This window comes from Mustela putorius, unplaced genomic scaffold (assembly GCF_011764305.1).
Source record: "Mustela putorius furo isolate JIRA1106 unplaced genomic scaffold, ASM1176430v1.1 tig00537350_pilon_pilon_pilon, whole genome shotgun sequence".
NCBI classification, from domain to species: domain Eukaryota; kingdom Metazoa; phylum Chordata; class Mammalia; order Carnivora; family Mustelidae; genus Mustela; species Mustela putorius.
The window spans coordinates 8,111,005-8,133,576 of NW_025422471.1; the positions used below are offsets into that span (position 1 = coordinate 8,111,005).

General features: G+C 38.2%; 1 protein-coding gene across 1 annotated transcript in view; it reads left to right on the plus strand.

The window, feature by feature from the left end:
• The first annotated feature begins 22,097 nt into the window (after positions 1–22,097).
• ELL2 (elongation factor for RNA polymerase II 2) overlaps positions 22,098–22,572 on the plus strand; it is a 73,197-nt gene continuing 72,722 nt past the window's right edge. Inside the window, exon 1 of the mRNA XM_004769927.3 lies at positions 22,098–22,430. Within this exon, the coding sequence (XP_004769984.1) occupies positions 22,284–22,430 (147 nt within the window). The 5' untranslated portion in view covers positions 22,098–22,283. The remainder of the gene's footprint in view (positions 22,431–22,572) is intronic.

Sequence of the window (22,572 nt, forward strand, 5' to 3'; positions counted from 1 at the left end):
AATTTAAAAGTAGCATGTGTTCATTGTAAAAGAAAATATTCAAACAAATCAGAAATATCTAAAGTAAAGCATGAAAGTTCTCCTCTCCCTTAATTATCCCCAGGTTCATCCCTCAGATGTGACCACTGTTAAGAGTTTCATGAGTATCACCCCACAGTCCTCCAAGTATATATTAGTATGGATATACAATATACACATATGTATACACATGCTAACTTGGAGAAAGACGTTTTAAGGTAGCATGATTATAAACAAAATTCAAATTATATAGAAGCATGTAAAATAAAATGATCTAGGGGCACCTGGGTGGCTTAGTCAGTTAACTGCCCAACTCTTAATTTTGGCTCAGGTCATGATCTCAGGGTCCTGAGATTGAGCTGGCTCAGGCTCCACAATGGGCCTAGAGACTGCTTAGAATTCTCTCTCTCTCTCCCTCTGCCTCTCCCCTGCTTGCACTCTTTCTCTTTCTCTAAAATAAACAAATAAATATTTTAAAAATAAATAAATAAAATAAAATGATCTATATTCACATGCAATACTTGAGGGATTATTTTAAAATAAAGTAACAAATGATTATGAAGAAAATACAAATTATAAATAAATGCAAATTGTAAAATGCAAAGTAAAATGTTCTCTACCCCATATTTCCACCAGCCAAAGATAATAATCAACACCCACCCATGTTTCTTTTGTGTATGTGTGTGTGTATCCTTTGTGAATTTTCTGAGTGCACAGAAATACACACACATGCATAATATAAATATATATGAAGATACAGAGAATATATATATATATGCCAAAATGTAGTTATGAAATAAGTTTTCAACAGTTTTTATTATGAAATCTAATATACACATACATCAGTGTGCAAAATAACAAAGTGAACCCCCTTGCAATCACCACCCAGATTGAAAAGTAGAACACTACCAGCCCCTTAGAAGCTCTCCTCATGACTCCTCCTAATTATCACCCTCTCCCATTCTCCTTCTCAAAGGTTTCCACTATCCTGACTTTCACAGTAATGAATTCCTTACTTTTTCTAAGCGTACAACATTAAGCACTATAACTTTAACTGTTTTCAGATTTTAAATAAATAGAGTCATACCAAATGTATTCTTCTATGTCTAGCTTAATTTTTTTTCACAGTATTTGATAATTTTTAGCTTAATACATCTTGGGCTATCTTAACCAACATATATAGAATTACCTCATCCTTGTAATTCCGTGTTACAGAAGTGAACAAATAGTCTGATAACCAAAGTATTTTCACTCTTTTGGTCATTATAAAAAATAACAATGTAAAGAACATCTTGGGCATTCATATTAATAAACCTATCTTTTTAACTTAAAATGTAATCATAGTGCTAATGTAAAATGAGGTGACATGTTAATTATTTCAAAATTCTTGAACAAATTTCAGTTCAGATACAATAAAATTTTAGCAAAAGGTGTTCCGACTTTCTAAATTCTAGACTCCTTTCCAAAACTTCTATTTCACTTAGAGATAAGGAGACATCTTTGGAGCACATTAGTGTTATGTTTCTCAAAGTATAGTCCCCAGATTGGTGGCATCATAGTTCCTGGAGGATCTTATTAAAATGCATCTATTCTAGCATTCAACATCTTTAAAGATGGACCTCATAATTTAGTTAATATATATTTAAAGTGCTGTAACCAAGAGACTCTAACATACAGTAGCACCAACAAGATAGAAGTTGACTTCTATCTCATTTAATACACCTGTACTACACAGGCAGGCCAATGGGAAGAAGGCAGGTCTATTCCATAAAGTGGTCCAAGGAATCAAATTCATGTTGCTTTGTGGCTCTGCTATTCTCAGGGTGCAGTCTTGCTTGCATGGTAGAAGCTGGTCCTCTACCTTGTCCATGGACTATCACACTCTCAGCAGAGGAAAGGGGAAGTAATTGGTCAGGAAGTGCAAAAATTGTACAAACTTCCACTGGCAGAAAACATGGCCACATATAGTTACAACACAGGCTGGGGAAATGAAATCTCTAGCTCTGTTGGCCATGTGCTCTCCTAAAACTGGAAAATGGCAAGGTTCAATTATTTAAAAAAATATATATATATAGGGGGATGAATATTGGCAGATAGTTAGTAGTCTCTGTGGCACCTGGGAATATACATCATTAGAAGCTCCAACTTCTCTGTCCTCAAGGTGTGACCAGTCACCAGGCTGAAGCAATGCTCTTATATTTGGTTTTACATCACTTCTCCCAAGTACCCCTGGAAGTCTATGGGCTATGTATACTTACTGGGAAAACCAGAAATCTATATTAAAAAAGATAACAGTAAATATCAATTTATCAAGTGCTAATTATATGTCAAATGCTTTACATGAATTGTTTTATTTAACTTTTACAAGTTTATGGTAGTTAAATACTGTTACTATACCCCTGTTTATAGATAAGGAAACTACAATTTAGGGAAGTTCCTTACCTGAGTTCCACTATTAGTCTGCAGTTGTAATGGCTGGAACTTGAACCCAGAGCCTATGTGCTGTAGTCTGTGCAATGAATGGTTATATTTAAAAGATACTAAATGTTCCATATAAAAAAGTTGTTAGGGTCAATGGCTTGGATATAAAGAAGCAAAATCTGGGGCAATTATTAGTAGAAGGCACCCAAGGCTGGCCTCGCCCTAGTATTAACGATACCATTAACTGACTCAGTATACACTCTGCAAGACACTGTTGCATATGATTTACCTATGAAACAACCCTGTGTGTTAGGTCCTATACTCATCTCCAACTTATAGATAAAAAAACTGGGGCATAGAGATGTTAAGTTACTTGGCCATGGTCACACAGCTGATAAGAATAATGTGTTTAACCACTATGCTATATCACCAAAATACAAAGAAAAGTTGATAATTATGAGTCATATTAACCAAATCTGATATACTTTGCCATTACAAGGCATGTCATAGGTAAGAAATCATATTTTCAGTGGCATTATAAAATAGGCTTATTTTATAAAGATGAGTGAAGTCTGAAGACTAATGCACAAATAAAGCAATTAGCAAGTCCACCCAACAAGATAGTGAACATCTTACTTCGTCATTATCAATTAGTATTTACCAATTTCCATACTGAGTATTAGAGATCTACTGGGTATATCTGGTTCTTATTTTCCTTATTATCTCTTTTAAATAAAGATTCCCCCAAGTTTGCATTTGACTTTGGGTCATACAAAGTACACTCCAGGATGATGCAAAGCACTAGAACAAGGAATATTGTACTTTCCTCCAAGGACCAATGTTATTTTTGCCCCCAAAGCTTCATCTCACATCATTGCTTCAGTGGCCTTACATCTGCCAAGCTCATGGTTTGCTAGATTCTGGGGATTATTCTCACAATGAGAAAAGAAGAGGAATTGTTATTATATGAAATATTGAGAATTCCCAATATATTATATCCAATTTCTGGGGGGGCACAAATTAATTCCCTTTGGTAATACAATAGTTTTATATCTTGATTGCAGTAGTAGTTACATAAATCTATACATGGAATGAAATTACGTATAACTGTACAGACACACACACACACACAAATATATCCAAGTAAAAAATGATGAAAACACAACCAGGTTTGTAGTCTAGTTAACAATATTGTACTGATAAATTTAATTTGTATTTCAGGACCCATAAAATGGAAGACACCCCAGTGGCCCAGCCCATATCACAAATGTACACCTAAGTCAACCTACATTCTAGGAAACACCTGTCAAAGAAGCTTAACATAGACCAATGATAATCCTCCAACTCTGCTTTAGCTAGCTAACCTTACCCTAGAAAGTAGGACCTACTTGTCCTACAAGGGTATCCTCAACATCCTAGCCAACCATTCCCTGCTTCCATGTTGCCTCTTGTAACATTCTATAAAACTTGCCCTTACCCAAAATGTCTCAGGATAATGTTCCATTATTTGTATGGCACCATACTCCTCTAATCCGTGGACTGTTTTCCCTTGAATAGAAGACATTAAACTTGTTAGTAAATTGTATTATTTTTGTTATTTGACAGTGTCAATGCCAATTTCATGGCTTTGATAGTATATTACAGTCATATCATATATTGTATTTGCATTACATATAACATATCACCATTGAGAGTTAAGAGAGGAGTCAACTATTTTTGAAACTTCTTGTGAGTCATAATTATTTCCAAATGAAATGTTTTTAAGGGAGGCAGGAGTGGAAGGGTGGTTCCCAGACCAGCTATGACTTCCACTGGGAACTTGTTAGAAATGTAGAATCTCAGGCCCCAGATCTACTAAATTAGAATCCACATTTTGACAAGAACCTCATATCATGATTCTTACACACATTAAAGGTTAGAAGAACTGTTATATAAGAAATAAAAGTGACATTCAAGTATTTTTCATTCTGTCAAAAAAAAAAGTTTCTTCATTTCAGTGTCAGAAAGGTTATTCCAAAACCTCGGGGTCTGCTTCACTGGTATGCAGCCAGTTCAGTTCCATAAGTATTGGCTTAGAAGACCTTCTTCCAACATGAGGTTTAATACTCTACCTTGAAGTTCTCAATAATTTTATCTTTGAGTTTTGTAAGTGAAGTCCTATGACACCACAGAGCATGCCCTGCGAGCATGGAGCCTCAGCTTGCCAATCAACATACTTCCCTACCTTGGTAAGATGGGTTCTCAGCTGCCCTGGCACTTTGGGATCCTTCTCCTCCATGTCCTCACCCAGCAATTATTGCTGACCCCCCCCAGCCCCAGCAGGGGTCTAGGCCCAGACAGAAGGGCTCCCTTGCTCCCTGAGACAACTCAGACTGGTAGCTCCATGGGGTGTGCGCTGGTGACTGGTGGGTGGAAGACAGCCTCTTCTCACCTATTGCTGATCCAGGTACCCAGCACGTTCCAGCATGGAGGCTGCACACTACCCTCAGAGGCCCTCCTATCCCATGGGTTCCCACAAGTGGCAGTCCTAGGGGAAGGGAAGATATCTGGCACGACTTCCCTACCTCCTACCAAAATAAGCAAGTCCAGCAGCTGGTGGGAGGGGAAAACAAGCAGCCAGTGGGAGGTATATGTGCTTAGTCACAGAATGGGACCCTGTGAGAATCTGCATTCACTGGGCAAGTGTCCCCATCCCTGAGGACATGAAACATTAAATACCAAAGAAAAACACCATTATAGATAGAAAAAAAAGATAGTGGAAGAAAGGAAAAAGCTTTATGTTTTAATTATCTTGCTTTTTGAATGGGGGGGGCATATTTTCACTTTGCACTATTCCTGACAAATCAGATGCTCAGTGCTGCCGAGGTCATTGGGAATCAAAAGATAAACTTCCAGCACCTGCACAGCAGGTGAACGGCCCAGTGAGGAACTCTAATGGGTACCAAATGCAGTCTTCATTACAATATGGATCCGGGAATCCTTCAGCAATATAAGCTTTGCTCTCTTATAAGCTTAAAGCTCTCTTTAAAGGACACTTTCCACCATGAAATATAAGCCAAGACTAAGAATTGTAAACATATAACCCCCAATTCTTTGTGTATAATATATATAGGGTAGGTTTATAATAGTATAAACCTACTATTATCCAGGTATGCTTTCATATATTCTACATTTTAAAAGGAAGACATGACCAAGAGTAATACTTCCTATATTTTTAAAAATTAAAATTCCTAAATGGCAGAATAGCAGGGAAAAAAGAATAGGCTTTGGAATAAGTCTAGGGAGAGTGAAGGATTTAAGGCTTTAAGAATTGTATTTATATTTAATTTTTCCTTAATTCATTCATACAATTATTACTTATTGAGCCATTCACTAAAAGATCACTGGTGAACTTAAACCTCTTTCCTCTGAAGCACTTCCCATAAATAATTTATTAATGTATAAAAATGATATTCAGAAATAAAACACATTATTCTTCATTGTCTTGTTTCTTTACCCTGGGCAGGATCAATCTTCCTTTTACTTACATCCTTTATCTTGAACTAATAATATTATTAAGTGTATCTCATATACAACTAAGGAGAAAGCAAAGTTTAAAAATTATTTTGTCTGGCAAGATGCTCTCAGTGAGTTTGGTTAATGGAATAATTTCAAAATTGTATCTATAGTATAATCCTAGTTTGAATCTTACAGATATACATAATTGTGCCTAGGAAAAGATGGTATATAAAGGTCTTAGCAATGGTTGTTTTAGGGTATGGGTTTGTTGGTTTTAATCTTCTTCTTTCTATTTCTCTATATTTTCCGCCAGTTTGTCTGTAGTGAGTATTATATGGGACATTAGTGCCATTACATGATAGGGCCCTAATGCCTCTGATACTTAACTATTTTTTAATAGGAACCACTCGGACTTTTTTTCAGAAATGCACCTTAATCTTTTGGATACTGCTATCAGTTCAGTGATAGGAGTGAGAAAGCTGAGTGTGAACTTCCCACATTTATGGGGTGTTAATTCATTCAACAGTCTAATAAAGCCACCACCTGATAACCCAATTCATTATAACTTATCAGACTCTAAACACCAATTAATTTCCTCTTCTGCTCTACATGAGCATACATATTTTGACTTTGTTAACTGAATCATGAAGTTTGTGTTTTTTGTTTAAAGCAGTGATTTCAATATTAAATTGCTGTAGAACAGTGAGTTGAAGCAGCCTAAAATCTCCTTATTATAGTTTCTATTGAAAAACTGCTTGACTTAGAATTATGAAGAATTTACCATAATAAAGTATATCCAGTATGTACATACTAAATAACGGTGAAACTGTTAGTTACACTTTCAACAGCCTTCAAGTAACTTCTGTCTTCACATAGTATTTTGTAGACAGAACTTAAACTAGGAAATGAAAGGACAGGAAGCATAAGCAGGTAAGCCTATACCATGCTAACTGGGCTAGACTGTGACAATCATCTAGTCCAGAGGTTCTCAGTCCTCACTGCACGTTAGAGTCCCCTAGAGAGTCTTAAAATATACAGATGCCTGAGCTCTACCCCAGATCAATTTAATCAGAATCTCAGAAAGGAGCTTGGGCATGGTATCTATTTTATGCACTAGTCCACAGTCTGAGTGCTTTTACATATGTAAAATCATTTAATGCTATACCTCATGCCTTGTGTACTATTATCATCTCCATTTTATAAGGAATTGAGGCTTGTGAGGAAAAGTGAAGTAAGTGGCAGATCTAGGATCACAACAGGCTGCATCACAGCCTGTTGTGTTACACAATCTCACAACCCTTTTTAGCCCTCTTCTCAGAGCCTGCAGCACTGCCATACAATCTTCATATTGCAGAATTCTACTAGACAAAATATAGTCAGAAATGAATAAATGCAGAAAATTCAGACTGACTTTAGGGTTAGCTGAAGGTACCAGTGCAAATAGAAGAGATGACAGAAATCTGAAATGATTAAAATTCAGACAGCATGGTCTGCTGGTAGTGATCAGGATCACACTATCATTTTTTGAAGGCCATTTTTACAGCCAAGAAAAAGAAGGCACAGAGAGGTTAAGCAACTTGCCCAAAGAGACAAGGCACAGGGCAAGGATCTGAACTGGACCAATGTGGCAACCAAACCTACACAATGGCAAAGTAGGGAATGAAAAAAGCCCTCTGCCAACTTATTGATCAAATTCACAAATATTTATTCAGGCCAACTGTACAAAATGAAACCTTCTTCCACAAGAAGCAAAACGTGATTAATAATACAATTTCATGGTGGTTAAAAATGCATATGAGTAGGAAACTTCTCCTTATGAAGCTAATAATTATGTGGGAGAGTTAAAACAGAAGCAAGATGAGATTCAAAAATTAGTTAAGAGATGGCATTGAGGGGTGTCGGGTGGTTCAATGGGTTAAGCCTCTGCCTTCAGCTCAGGTCATGATCTTAGGGTCCTGGGATCGAGCCCCACATCGGGCTCTCTGCCTACTTGTGATCTCTCTCTCTGTGTCAAATAAATAAATAAAATCTTAAAAAAAAAAAAAAAGAGATGGCATTGGATATTCTTTAATGTACCTTCCAACTCTGGAAGATTTTCTGAATCTCTTTGCCTTGAAAATTTTGCTTTGAAAAGTTAAAAATATCTTCATATAAGCCAGGTACATTTATAAACCACAAGCTCAGAGCTTCAAAGAAAGGAGAAATAAGGTCTGACTCGGGTGTTTTAATTCAGCAAAATGCAGTATTTTGTCAGTATTTGAATACCAAGTTAGCAAATTTGATTCTCTTTATGTACAGAAAGAACCAATTTATATCACATTGTATTCATTTGTATAGTTGCTTTGCGTCCAGGAACTAGAAATGCTCTGCTTTACCTAAGTATCAACAAAGGAAGGGGAAAACCCTGTCCAAACTATATTTATGCTGTTGGTAAGAGCAGATGGAAATGATGTCATGCTAAGTTTACAGAATACCTGGTAGAGAATTTGGAGTTTGATTGCTTATGTTTGATGAGATTTTCAAATTACTTTTAAAAGTAGGTCGTAAGTGCCTGTCTGAATTAGAGGAGGATTCTCTAGGGATTCCTGCTGTATTTTAAGAAATTTCCTTTGGCCCACAGGTGCCTTGTCCCAAGAAAGAAACACACCCTTACACAGGCAACAATTTCTATCTTCTCTCCAACATGACCAGAATGAGGTGGAGGGAGAGGATCTGACACCCCCTGGCTATTGTCAAGGGACCAATTAGTATATTCACAGCTAATTTAATGAGATCCTGAGTAACATCATTAAGGGCACAGTAGGCAATAAATGATTATAAAGAACCTTGTGAAATTCCCTAGGTATCTGTGCTTGGTCTACCTCCCTTATCTAATACCATCTGTGGAGGCACAGATGACCTGGAAATGGAAATTGTGTAACTAATAATTTCTAATTGAAAGAAATCTAACTTAAGTCTATATATACTGCTCATTGCATGTTATATCTTACTTAGTTTACACCTGGGGAATCTAAACTAGTTATTGCTAACCTCTTTGAAACTCTGAAGCTCGATGATTAAGTCTCATAACACGTACTGTGCTAAGTGAAATAGCATTTTAAAAATTCAGTTGAAGGGACACCTTGGGTGGCACAATCAGTTAAGCATCTGAGTCTTGATCGCAGCTTAAGTCCCAATCTCAGGGTCGTGAATTCAAACTACTTAAAAAAAAAAAAAAAAGTCAGTTGAGGAACAATAGTTTTTCCTAGGAGAATTCTGCAACTTCTTGAGAGATGACTCAAGATGCCAAACAGAGCAGGGTCGTTGTTAAAATGCAGATTCTCAGCCAAACCCCAGACCTAATAATTCAAACCTTTGAGGGCTAGAGCCCAGGGACCTAAATTTTAACAAGTTCCCCAGGGAATTCTTATGTACACTAAAGTTTGAGAACTTCTGCCCTAGTGTATCACCAATCCAAAGCTAAAAATCACCTGTTACTACCAAATGTTATAAAATATTGAACTTGTAGCATGACTTTAACCGTAGGAAAACAGCACTTTAGAAAGTGCTAGCATTAGAAAAACTCCAGTCACAATTTGACTTTCTCATATTTAGGGGCATGATTCAGCAATATGGCCAGATGCTACACAGCACTGCTACAGAAATTTGTGCATCTTGTACAGGGCTCTCTTTCCTATCCCCCTAAACAGGACTGGTACCACAACTGGTACGGCCCCAAATGAATCACTGTCATTCTCCTTCATCATGATGCTTTCTCGTATTCCCAGAAGGAAGGATGATGTTAATTTTGGGTAACTCATAAAACCAAGTGCACTTTTCCCTTATCAATATTTTGCAGTGTATTTTTCTTCTATTGTTCTTTTGGGTGTATTGACTGACTGATTAAAAAAAAATTTGTCCCTATGGTTGAAAATTTCTTCAACTTCCTAACAAATATACTGTTTTTTTTAAAATATTCTGCTTTTAAATAATATTCATAAGAGTTAACAAAATGACCCTCATGGTATATGAGGTTATCCCCTTAGACACCTGAGAATTCTTTTACCAAATCCAACATGTAACAAGCAAGACCTTGGGGAAATAATTTTTTGCCTTTTGGAGAATATCAGAAATCTAAAAGCTTATAAATCTATTAAAGAATTGGTAATACCAGAACCATTTTTAACAGAAGTTTCCATGTCTATTTGTTTTTCAGGAAGAAATAACAGCCAGTACAAACACTTGATGAAAACAACATTTATCTATATAAGTAAGCTCATACACATTCTGGAACCTGGAAGGTACCTGTTAAAAAATAAAAAAAGTTCAATTGCTGAGTCACTAGAAATCAAACTCTTTCATAAAATTCTCCCAATCAGACACCATTCAGCCTGGCTCTATTAGTGTCACTTCTCAAAAGGCAGAACTCTTAAATGGGATGAATCATAACAGCTGGTTTCCACCAACTGCCACTCCACCAGACAGGAAGCTGGCTGTCAATGGGTGTTAGGGTGTCCAGGCAGCTCAGGCTATGTGGTGGGGCCCGTAAAAGGAGGCGAAGCCTATCCGGGGAACATCTACAGATGGGTAGCTTAGAAAATGGCACTTTTGAAAATTTTTGCTTTACTTATTTATTTGAGAGAGAGAGAGAGAGAGAAGGCAGGGAGGGGCACAAGGAGAGGGAGAGAGAAAATCTTAAGGTGGAGCTCAACCTTAGGACACTGAGATCATGACCTGAGCTGAAATCAAGACTCGGACACTTAACTGACTGAGCTATCCAGGCGCCCCAAATTTTTGCATTTTGATTGTGATGTGGAGTAAGTCCTAACTGAATGTCATAGTCCATAGGGGTCTTTTTCTATCCAGGGAAGGGATATAAGAAGTATGACTGTAGCCTATTCTGAATTTATAATCAATACGTAAACTGAATAAAGATAGGAAACATGAAAACTGCTGAGAATTGATTCATCTGCTTAGAAGAAAATTGCAAAGGAGTTTGACTAGTGTGCTGCAGAGGACTTACTTCTTTCTAGCAGAGATGTCTGAAAGTTAATTCTACTATAAAGCTACAATAAGGACTTCATGTGATATCACCAAAAGGATAGACACACAAATCAATAAAGAATAGAGAGTCCAGAAATATAACCACGTAAATACTATGATCAATTAATTTTGACATAGATGCAAAGGAAATTCAACAGAGAAAACACCATCTTTTGTACAAATCTTTATGCAAAAAAAAGCACCTAGATATATACCTCACATCTTACACCAAGATTAACTCAAAATGGGCCACAGACTTGAATGGAAATGTAAAACTGTAAAACATTTAGGGAAAACATATGCAAAAACTGTTGTGACTTTTAGTTAGGCAGAGTTCTTAGATATAACACCAAAAGCACTATCTGTAAGAAATTGATAGCCTGGAATCTGTCAGTATTAAAAATGTTTTTTTTGCCCTATAAAAAGACATACCTTTCTCTGCATAAGACACTATAACAGAATTTAAAATATTCCACAAAGTGGAACAAAACATTTGCAAATCACATATCTGACAAAGAACTTACATCCAGATTATATAAGAAATTTCCAAACCTCAATAATATGAAAACGACCAGATTTTTTAAATGGACCAAAGATTTGAAAAGACAATTCAGCAAAGAAGATATGAGGATGGCAAATAAGCACATAATAAGATACTCTATGTTATTAGTCATTAGGGAAATTTAAATTAAACCGTAATGTGGTACTAATATGCACCCTGTAGAATGACTAAAATTAAAAACAAAAAGACTAACAACATGAAGTGCGGGTTAGTATGCAGAGAAACCTGAACACTCAAATGCAAAATGGTAGTGACACTCTGGGAAAATAGTTTGGTAGTTTATTATGACATTAAATGTACACTCCCTATAGGCAGTTAATTCCACTCTTAGGTATTTACCCAAGAGAAATAAGACTGATGTTGACATAAAAACCATTTGTAAAGGTTTATAGCAGCTTTACTCAGAATCACCAAAAAACTGGACCCAATGCAAATGTTCTTCAGTTGGTGGCTAAGGACACTGTGGAGCATCCATACAATGAAACATCACTCAGCAGTAAAAAGGAAGGAACTACAGATACACACAACAACACAGATGACTCTCAAATGTATTATGCTAAGTAAAAGAAGCCGCACTGAAAAGGTTGCATCTGTATGATTACAATTAAATGCTATTCTAGAGAAGTAAAACCCACAGGGATAGAGACCACATCAGTGGTTGTTAGAAGTTAAGAGCCAAGGAGAGGGAACCCAGGATGGTTCAGTTAAGTGTCTGCCTTCAGCTTATCTTATGATCCCAGGATCCTGGGATCAAGTTTTACATCAGGTCCTTTGCTCGGATGGAAGTCTGCTTCTCCTTTTGTCTGCAGCTCCTCCTGCTTGTGCTCTCTCTCTCTCTGACAAATAAAACCTACAAAAAATTTTTTTAATTAAAAAATAAAATTAAAAAAAGAGTCAAGGAGAAGGTAGGAAGGAGTTTTCAGGGGGTGACAGAACTACCATAATTTGTCAAATGTATAAAACAAAAAGAATAAATTTTACCGTATGTAAGTTAAAATGAATTTTAAAGATTTTATTCTGAATTAACACTTGAATATTTTACTGTAAATTTTCAGGGATTATTGTCATTGCAAACCAAAAAGATCTTTGAATTTTCCATTTTTTTAAGTTTTGTCTTTTTTGTTGTTTTTTGTTTTTTGGAGGGGGGTTGTTTTGCTTTGAGAGCAAGGTTGAGAGCACACAGAGTTGAGAGGGATCACAGACTTCTTACTACGCAGGGACCCCAATGCGGGGCTCCATCCCAGCCCCAAGATCATGACCTGAGTAGAACACAGATGCTTAACTGAGCCACCCAGATGCCCCCAAATTTTCTTTTTGTAAAGTAAATTTCTAATGGCATGTTTCTATTTGGACAAATGTTCAAAAATAACATCAACAGATCTGTTCAAACATACATGCTTACAGTGAGTATGTTTTAAAAAAGTTAACTTTAAAATCACAAAATAAAAACTTTTGTTTTTAAAGATTCAGGAACATAAAAAAAATTCAGGCAATGATACTGATCAAATCAAGATTACATAGGACAGACATCTTCTTCCATGCACAATTTGTCAACATTTGACAAAGCTAAATCATGCTGCTTGGCTTTCTGTACTATTGAAGTTTAAAACAGTCCGCTGACTCCAGTACCAGTATTTTTGCCAGGAGTCAGAGTTATAGAAATCATTAACATTCTGGATAGTTCTTGTTTTTAAGAAAAGTGAATATCTCTGTTAGAGACTAATACCCTTTGGCAGGTAAATCATATCATACCTTATACTTTTTACAATTTTTTATGTTGGCTCAGCTGAGCTATATTGAAGAGAAATCACAATTCAAATACCCAGAGTATTTAAATCACCTAGAATTACTTTACACTAAAGAAAAGGGATTTATTCAAAGTAGAAATTAGAAGGAGAGCTTCAGAAACAGAGAGCAACTCACCTTATTCTCAGTTTTAATTGCCTGCTTTCAAGATCACAAACATAAACCAAAAACATTTCTGGTATTAAATTATCATGAAAATTAATTTGCTATGGGATGCCTGGGTGGCTCAGTTGGTTAAACAACTGCCTTTGGCTCAGGTCATGATCCCGGAGTCCCAGGATGGAGTCCCAGGATGGAGTCCCATATTGTGCTCCCTGTTCTGCAGGGAGTCTGCTTCTCCCTTTGACCTTCCTCCCTCTGATGCTCTCTCTTTCTCTCTCATTCTCTCTCTCTCAAATAATAAATAAAATATTTTTTAAAAATTAATTTTCAGGGCACCTGGGTGGCTCAGTGGGTTAAGCCTCTGCCTTCGGCTCGGGTCATGGTCTCGGGATCCTGGGATCGAGCCCTGCATCGGGCTTTCTGCTCAGCAGGGAGCCTGCTTCTCTCTCTCTCTCTCTCTCTCTCTCTCTCTCTCTCTCTCTCTGCCTACTTGTGATCTCTCTCTGTCAAATAAATAAATAAAATCTTTAAAAATAAAATTAATTTGCTACAACTTAAAGGGGGGAATTATCACTTTAAATACCAATGTATATATCCAGTGAAATTTATTCAACTAGGATGTGGCTACTACCAACAGCAATGATCTCTTACTAAATTATTTGTGTACATTATCACTTTACCTTCACACTGCTCGTTATTTCCAAAATATAGAATCACCTCTGATCACTAGTCTCCCTGCCTATCCTCTCCCTAATAATCTTGTGTTTCCTGTACATTTCACATCAAAGTGCCATCAGGCTCCCCCATTATTGCCTGCAACACCTACTTTCTGTCATAACATATCTAATAGATAAAATGTCCAAGGTCAATACATCTTCATGGGTGTACACTGAATAAATGCAATACCTAAGAAACAACTGTTAATTTTCCACCCCCTTTTTCTCCCACTCCAAAATACATTTAAAGGCAAGTGACCAAGAATGATGTTACCATTAGGAAAGTCTTGGAAATATATATAGGGATACATACATAGCTCAGGTATAAAATAATCCTGTCAGGAACACTGGCCCACCATAGCCATGATTCTCAATGGGAAAGAGTTGTATAGCCCTTGTGGTGGGTGTGGTTTGGGTATACTCCCTAGTTCTTTCCCTTCTCCTCCTCTTTCCTCAAAACCTCCCTCAGAAAACTTGTCCAGTTCTATGATTCCTACAATTATTTCAATGGGATTGAATCTGAAGCCTAAGGCCCACATTTCCAAATGCTTGAACATTTTCACTTGTGTATTATACTACTAACTCTAACCTAAACCAGCTCCTCCTTTTGGTTTCCTCATGTCTTTTTATATCAATAACTATATTGGAGCAAACAAACTTTAAGCTAGTATTTATTTTTGGATCCTCATGCTCAGTCACCTCTCATACCCAAATAAAGCTGTCAAATCAGTCATTTCTGCCTTCAGAGGGTCTTTCATAACCTTCTCCTCTTCTCTGTTCCCATTGTCAATAGGCTTCATTAGCTTTCACCTCCAAATTCAGCTTCCTCTTTCTGGTATTCCCCCATTCCAATCTATTACCCATACTGCTATCATCTAGATAATCCTAACATGTGAATTAGTGTATGTCACTTCCTGGTCAGAAGCCTCCAAGTTTCCCCCTTGCTCACAGATAAAAGGCCGTACTTCTTAATCCAATATTGAAAGATCTCTTCACAATCTTTGACCTGTCCTTCTATCTCTGTTACAACCACCTTCTTATGCCCCATATGCCAGTTAAACCAGATTATAGTCTTTTGCCAAAACATCTTGTGATAGCAAACCAGTACTCTTAGGATCCTTAAATTTAGAATGTTCCAAAACTCTCATTATCATAGCTATAAATCTTTGATGTCCCAGAGCTAACTCTCCCATGAAGCTCTTCCCAACACTCTGACCTAAATATGTTCTAGCAATTCAGAACTTCATATACCACTGAATTAGTGCCTGTATGGTACTTCTCATCTAATACCCCTTATCCTCATATCATACCATTCTATATTAGATTATACTGCTTTGTTTCTAATTCTGTAAATATGACCTATAAGTGTACTGTTGACTCTTAAATTTCCAAAATCCAACACAAAGGTGAAAGCTCCCAAAATAGTAGGCCCTAAGAGATCAAAAGATCAAAGATGAAAAATATGACACTTGATTGAAAACAAAATGGAATCAAGGCAGCTGCAATTCTAATTCTGTAAGTAGAAATACAAAAGCCTTCTGTGTTTACATGGGTGGTGATACATTTATTTTATACTTTTTGCCATAATATGTTCTAGAAACTGGGTCATAAAGTATCATTTTCCCATAGGAACAGTGATGTTATTGGGGATTGTGCTTTTCAACAGAGACTCATTATCAAATAAATCATAGATAGGAATAACACGCAATAAAAGCAAAGATAACAACTGTAAATCCTTAACATTTAAAATGATAATATGAGCATTTTCAAATGGGCATCCGTATACTATGCATATTTGTTATGCCAACGGTTCCAAAATATCACAAATTATCTATGCTGACATAAAAATAGCTTTCATAAATCTCAGTGAAGTCAATATGCTAGCTATAATAAACCAAAGGTGAACTGATCATTTTATTTTCCATCTTATATTTAATAGGATGTTTGATGTTTGTTTTGGGGGAGGAGGGAGATGCAAATGACTTAGTCATACTTTCAAGATCAACAACAAAACCAACCCCCAAGCATCTCAAAATGGCAGAACCAATAATTTTCTCTTTATTTTTTTAATTTTTTAAGATTTTATTTATTTATTTTAGAAAGAGAGAGAATGAGTGGGGATAAGGCAGAGGGGAAGGGAGAGAGAATCCCAAACAGACTCTGAAGTGAGCATGGTTTGGCACTCAATCTCATGACCATGAGACCATGATCTGAGATAAAAATCAAGAGTCAGAGGCTCAAGAGACAGAGCCGAGATGCCCCCTCATTTTCTCTTCATTGATTTTATTGTATAATTCCTCAGACATTACAGCTATGTTCAAAGATAGTGCTAGATTTGGACAAGCCCTGTCATTTACCAACTGGGTGAGACACAGTCTCTGAGAATCTCAGTTACCTCAAAACAATGGCTACCTCACAAAGAAGAAAGAAAAGTCAAGAGACAATGTATCTTTGTTGTTTTTAAGCTGCAAAGTTTCATCAGGAATAAGTTATTATTGGGGCACCTGGCTGGTTCAGTCATTGGAGAGTGCAGCTCTTGATATTGGGGTTGTGAATTTAAGCTCCATGTTGGGTGTAGAAATGACTTAAAAATAAAATCTTTTTTTTTATTATTTTAAAGAAGAAACTATTATTATTAATATCATTCTTAATGTTGATGACACTTGGCTCACTATTAGCATGTTTAAAAGTGGAAAGTTGAAGAGGTATTTTGTCTCCTGGCCTTCTACCGCCTCAGTTTATTCAGATATACTTGTGTTCTTTTTAGTACAAAACAACACGGAGGTCACCATTAGTACTCTTCCCCCTCTCAAAGCTTATCTGATACCTTTCAGGGTACCTTGCATTGCACTGAAAAGTCATAAAAATAATTATTATATGTATTATATATATTATATAATATATATTATATAATAATATAGTACATATATTATATACTATATATATTTTTTAATTATAAAAATAATTATGTGCAAGAAAGGACATTTTGGTCACTATAGTGTGCAATTCGATGGACAGGACATTTTTCTCAATCAGTATAGAAGGAGAGAACTTTCTTGGTGTACAGGAGAATTCAATCTGAGTCTTTCCCTTCTAAAGAATGTACAACTTTCTTGAGATTGGTCTTCCAGGAGGGAAAGGCAAGCAACAAAGAAGGAAAGAAAGGCAAAGAGGTGTTAGTAAATACTGAGTATCACCATTTTAGGAAGCCAGAGTTGTGTTTTTGATACATCTGAAAGAGTAAGTGACAACTCTGCCCACCTAGCCTTCTCTACTCAGCTCCACACCAAGAGTAAAGAAGGTATTTGAACTGGATGGGAGAATCAAAGTGTGGGTTGGGGTACTTTCCTTGCTCCCATATGACAATTTTTGAAAAGAATAAGATTGTCCTAAGAGGAAGAAAAGATTTTAGAAACTAAGAGAGTGCAGAGGTGGAAGTCTAGAGCTGGTATATCTTCCCCCAGGATTAGGAAGGGCAGAGACTGCCAATTCCAGGAAGAGAGCCAATCAAGTCCACTGTCCTTACAGCTCCCCTATAAAGTACACACCTGGAAAGGGAGGCTAGACCTGGTACCCAAAGCTGCCAGTCTCAGTGAAGTTCCCAGATGCTATACCTTCTAGGAAATCATGTGGACTATCACCATATATGTTTTGCACCAAGCAGTACTTAAGGAGTTTCAGCCTCATTCACATAATCTCCATCAGTACCATTGTCAACCCCACTGCCAAATACCCAATCTAAATAAAACCAGTATGTTTTTCACATAAGCCCAGTTTCAATTCAGGTCATCTGGTTGCTTCCATCTAGATTACACCCAATCACAAACTGTTCCTAAGGGGAAATTCTTGAGCTTTCAATGGATTATCCAGCAGTGATGAACATAAACCAGTCTTCACCATATATCCTGGGACCTTTGTAAACCTGTGGATTTATTGTTCCACAACACAGTGAGATAGGGAGCTCAGAGCCAGACGTGGCAAAACTGATAATTATGATAGTAAGTTACACAACGAGGTATTTCTTACACTTAAATGGAGTGGAGTAAAAAATAATCACATGCAATATAATAATTGTTTAGCTTAAAATCTGTGTTTAGGCAACAAATATTTATGTCCTTCTTATATGTATTGTACTTTTATTCTCTATAAACATTTACTGAATTTAAAACCATTAAGCTCCCACTTCATTAGAGTCTAAGGAAAGGAGGAGATTTTTTGTACAGAACTGGAAGTATAATGGTACAAGGTCAAACCCAGTGGGGACAAGAGGCATCAGGAAGAGAGAATTCCAAGAAGGAAGAATTTCCACATGGAAAAAGAACTTCCACAAAGTTCCTCTGCTGTAACTCTATAAGGTTCTGTGTTCTCTTTTTCTAATAGAAGCCAATGCATTGAGACATTAGTAGGAATTTTTTACAGGTAGCTTTAAAAAAAACTCACAAAACTACTACAACAGGTTTAAGACAGAATGGCCTTGTGCACTGGAAGTCACTAAAGCAGAGGCTGAAAACTAGAAAGCAGTGGGTTAACTCAGGTCCAAAGAATTTTTTTTTTTTAAAGATTTTATTTATTTATTTGACAGACAGAGATCACCAGCAGACAGAGGCAGGCAGAGAGAGAGAGAGAGGAGGAAGCAGGCTCCCTGTGGAGCAGAGAGCCCGATGCGGGGCTTGATCCCACGACCCTGAGATCATGACCTGAGCCGAAGGCAGAGGCTTTAACCCACTGAGCCACCCAGGTGCCCCCAAAGAATTTTTTTAATGTGCACAAAACATTTATGGCAAATTTCAGGTAGGTGCCAAAAGTAAAAATCAGAAAGCTCACATAAAAATCTGTGATTTCCAGCTTTCTTTAAAAAATAGAAGACTGGACACATTGGGCTCCTGCATGTTTACCTTGCAACAATCAGCTGGACCAGGAAACTGCTAAACACTTTAGACACTGCCAGCTTACACCAGTCCAGCACCTTCAGTCCCTGTGGCCCACTCCATTTATTTTGGGAATTCACAGCCCCTGAAGGCATCTGAACTATTGAGCTCAGCTCCAAAGGAGAAGTGAAAAATAGTCATTAAATACGTGGCAACCAGAAATGAGGATGGCCAGAATTTGAAAATCAGCAAAGACTCTGATATTAACAGTCCTTTGCCCATTTTTTACACTAGCTATCATAAATGGAGCAGGCCCCTACATCAGTTTACTTCTATTTGGCTTTTTCCTTGCACTGAATTATCATGAATTATCATGTAAGACATATTTCTTCTCAGTTATTAATTTCAAAGAGATATTTAATGCATATAGTGACTAAAAGAACTGATTGAAACCTACCTCTCCTGGTTGTAATAGGTTAGACAGGTTGTTTTTAAATGAATGTCTCATAAAATGAATGTGTTCAGCTAGAATGATCATTTTCAGTTGGCCTCTTCCCATCTATACCATCTTTACTTATCTAGAATCTACTCAGCCCTCCAGAGATGTTCAAGTTCCACTGCTTCTACAAAGCCTTTCCAGACTTCTCCTTCCTTTAAAATTTTTGAGCTACTCACCACCACCACCCAAACTAGCATTTTCTAATTCTCTAATTGCTTTGCTTGGAGTGCATCAGTTCACTAGCCATATTTAAACAGAAAATTCCTTAAATAAGAAACTATATAGTTTAATTTTTAAATTCTCCACAGCATTTTACACTAAATAGGAATTCAATAAATTCAGTTTATTTGTTAATTATTTACTATGAATGAATACAGAAAATAAACTGTGTCATATATAAACTGGAAAATTTCCCAAGGAGCAACTTTCATCGGACCCCTCCAAACAAATTATCCTTATAAGGTAATAATTACCCTGATAAGATGGGCATCACAACTTGCCCATCTGATTCAGGCAGGCATAATGTGAATTATGCAATGAAGAGACAAAATACTAAATTACTGTATTACTTTGTACATGATCATTGCTTCCTTTCTTAGTTGAAAAACTCAAAAGGGAAAAAAATATAAACAAACAATAAGTCACTATAATAAGCTATTGCCCAGTGAAAGATGATGTTACCCATTAAAATAGGACATGAGAAAAATTTTCCCACCACAACTGAGAAAAGAAAATCAATTACTACTAGATGCTGCAGGTCAGACATTTGAAAAGTACAGTGAAAATCACCCTTGATCTTCTCCCACCCCTTGTTGTCATCAGAGGTTCTGAGTAACAGGAGACCAACATGACATGTGGGCTGGAATTTACCCACTTTCACAGGAAAAGTAGTGAGATACAGGTTCTATTTGTTCTGGTCAGACTCCTCCCCACCCCCCACTCCCCCCAACATTAAGGTTTTAGATATGTGGTCAGCAAATCAGTCCTTGTCTATTAAAGCACACAGGAGAAAAGAATAATTACGTATGAAATTATTTTTTGTGATTTTCTTAATTTCTTTATTCTCTATTCAATGAATTCAAGATATTTACACTTTAGTAAACTGACTTAGTAAATGTTAAACAGGTCTTAACAACTAGCAAGTTCTAGTGGATTGAAATTAAGTCAATTTTTAAAATGCGCTCCTGTGATGTAACCAACAGTTAATACAGATGTTTTCACTTAACCAATACTCTATGGAAAGAGAATTAGTTCTATAATTCATATTAGACACATTCAATGCTTGCGGTCTGAATCAAGAGGCAATGTAACCTTTAGGCTGGGGAAGGGATTGGGGACTTGGGGGGTGGGATGAATCATGAAAAACTTCACTTGGACCTTTCGGGAAAATCACAGCCCTATCCAATTTAAAAGCATGGGAAATACCGCTGAAATGCCTTTCAATTTCTCCAGGGAATGCCTATAAAACGCAACAAGGTTTTCAATCTGAAGGAAAGAACAAGCGTCTCAATTTTTCAAGTAGATTTTTTACACTGCCTTTTAACGGTTTCGATCCTTCCAATGGTTTGTTTTTATCTGGTGTTTTGAATCCCTGTTAATTCATCCTCCCGGACAGGAAGCCTGTCAGTCTACCCAAACGCAGCCTGAAGAGGGCTCTTGATTAGGCTCTCTACTTTAACCACGCCTACACAACCGAGCATCGCGAGGAATGGAAAGTATGCCCGGCCTCCTCACACCCTCACACCCCCATCTCCTCTACTTAGCCCCCAGTGTTTAAGCCCTATCTAGGTTTTCCCACATCCATGTCAAATAAAATGAGCAGAGATCAAACAGAACCAAAGAATGACAGGTGTAAATGTTTCTTTTGATCTAGGTCAAATCCCAGTTCTCTTAAATGGTCCTTTGAAAGGGAGATGCTCCCGATTAGCGAGCTCCAGAGAGACAGGATATGTTCCTCCAGGATCAGAACCAGGCATGAAAAAGACCTACGAGCGCAATTTCCTATAGTACTGTGCTCACCACAGCAAAGGCACGTAAGCCTTAGGCATAACGTTGTACTTAAAATGCTCCCCCATGTTCCAGCCAACTCCTAAAGTCTAGTAGGGTCGACTCACTAATTTCAAGGTTAGGGTGAAATGACGAAGGGTCCCACAAGCTTCCGCAACCGTCGGGGAACGAAGTCCTTACTTGGTCACACTTTTGGGTGGGAGGTCCTCCACTTCAAGGACCACGGGGAGTGGTGAGGGGGAGAGATTCCCTCCTCTGCGGACACTCCCCTACTCTCCCCCAAGGGGCGGGGCTCCGACTCCAGGTTAGCCGGCCAGGTAACCTGGACACCCATTTAGCAAGGGATTCCCCCAAGCTAGCCTGACCAATCGCGGTCGACGAACCAAGACGACCAAACGTGACGTAAGATGTGATTAAATTGGCGCGTCACTTCGACGTCAGCCTCCCACCTCGGACGTCCCGTCCCGGGAGCAAAACTCCAGCGACTTTGGGCCCCGCCCCCGTGAGAGTGGAGGGCGTCCAATGAAGGCGGTGCCGAGGGAGAACGAAGCCAATGAGACGAGGCCGGGGCGGGGCGCGGGACCAGAGGGTGGGGCGGGTGGCGGCGGTGGCAGCCCGAGGTCTGGCTCCGCGCAGTATATGACAGTACGTCAGCAGCGGGATGGCCGTAGCTGTGGCGGTGGCTGCAGAAGCCCAAGCAGCCGCGGCCGCAGTGGAGGCTAGAGCCCGAGCGGCGTCGGCGTCGGCACCCCGGGGAGTTTAAGATGGCGGCAGGGGGGGCGGCGGGTCTGCGGGAGGAGCAGCGCTACGGGCTGTCGTGCGGGCGGCTGGGACAAGACAACATCACCGTACTGCATGTGAAGCTCACCGAGACGGCGATCCGGGCGCTCGAGACTTACCAGAGCCACAAGGTGAGCGGGCCAGCCGGACAACCGGCAGGGCTGAGGGACGGAGAGAGCGCTCGTCGCCTCCCGGTGGCGCCCCCCCGGGGCTCGGGACAGCCGGCGCGGGGCCACGGAGCAGTGGCTCGCCTCAGCTGCCGTCCGCGTCCGC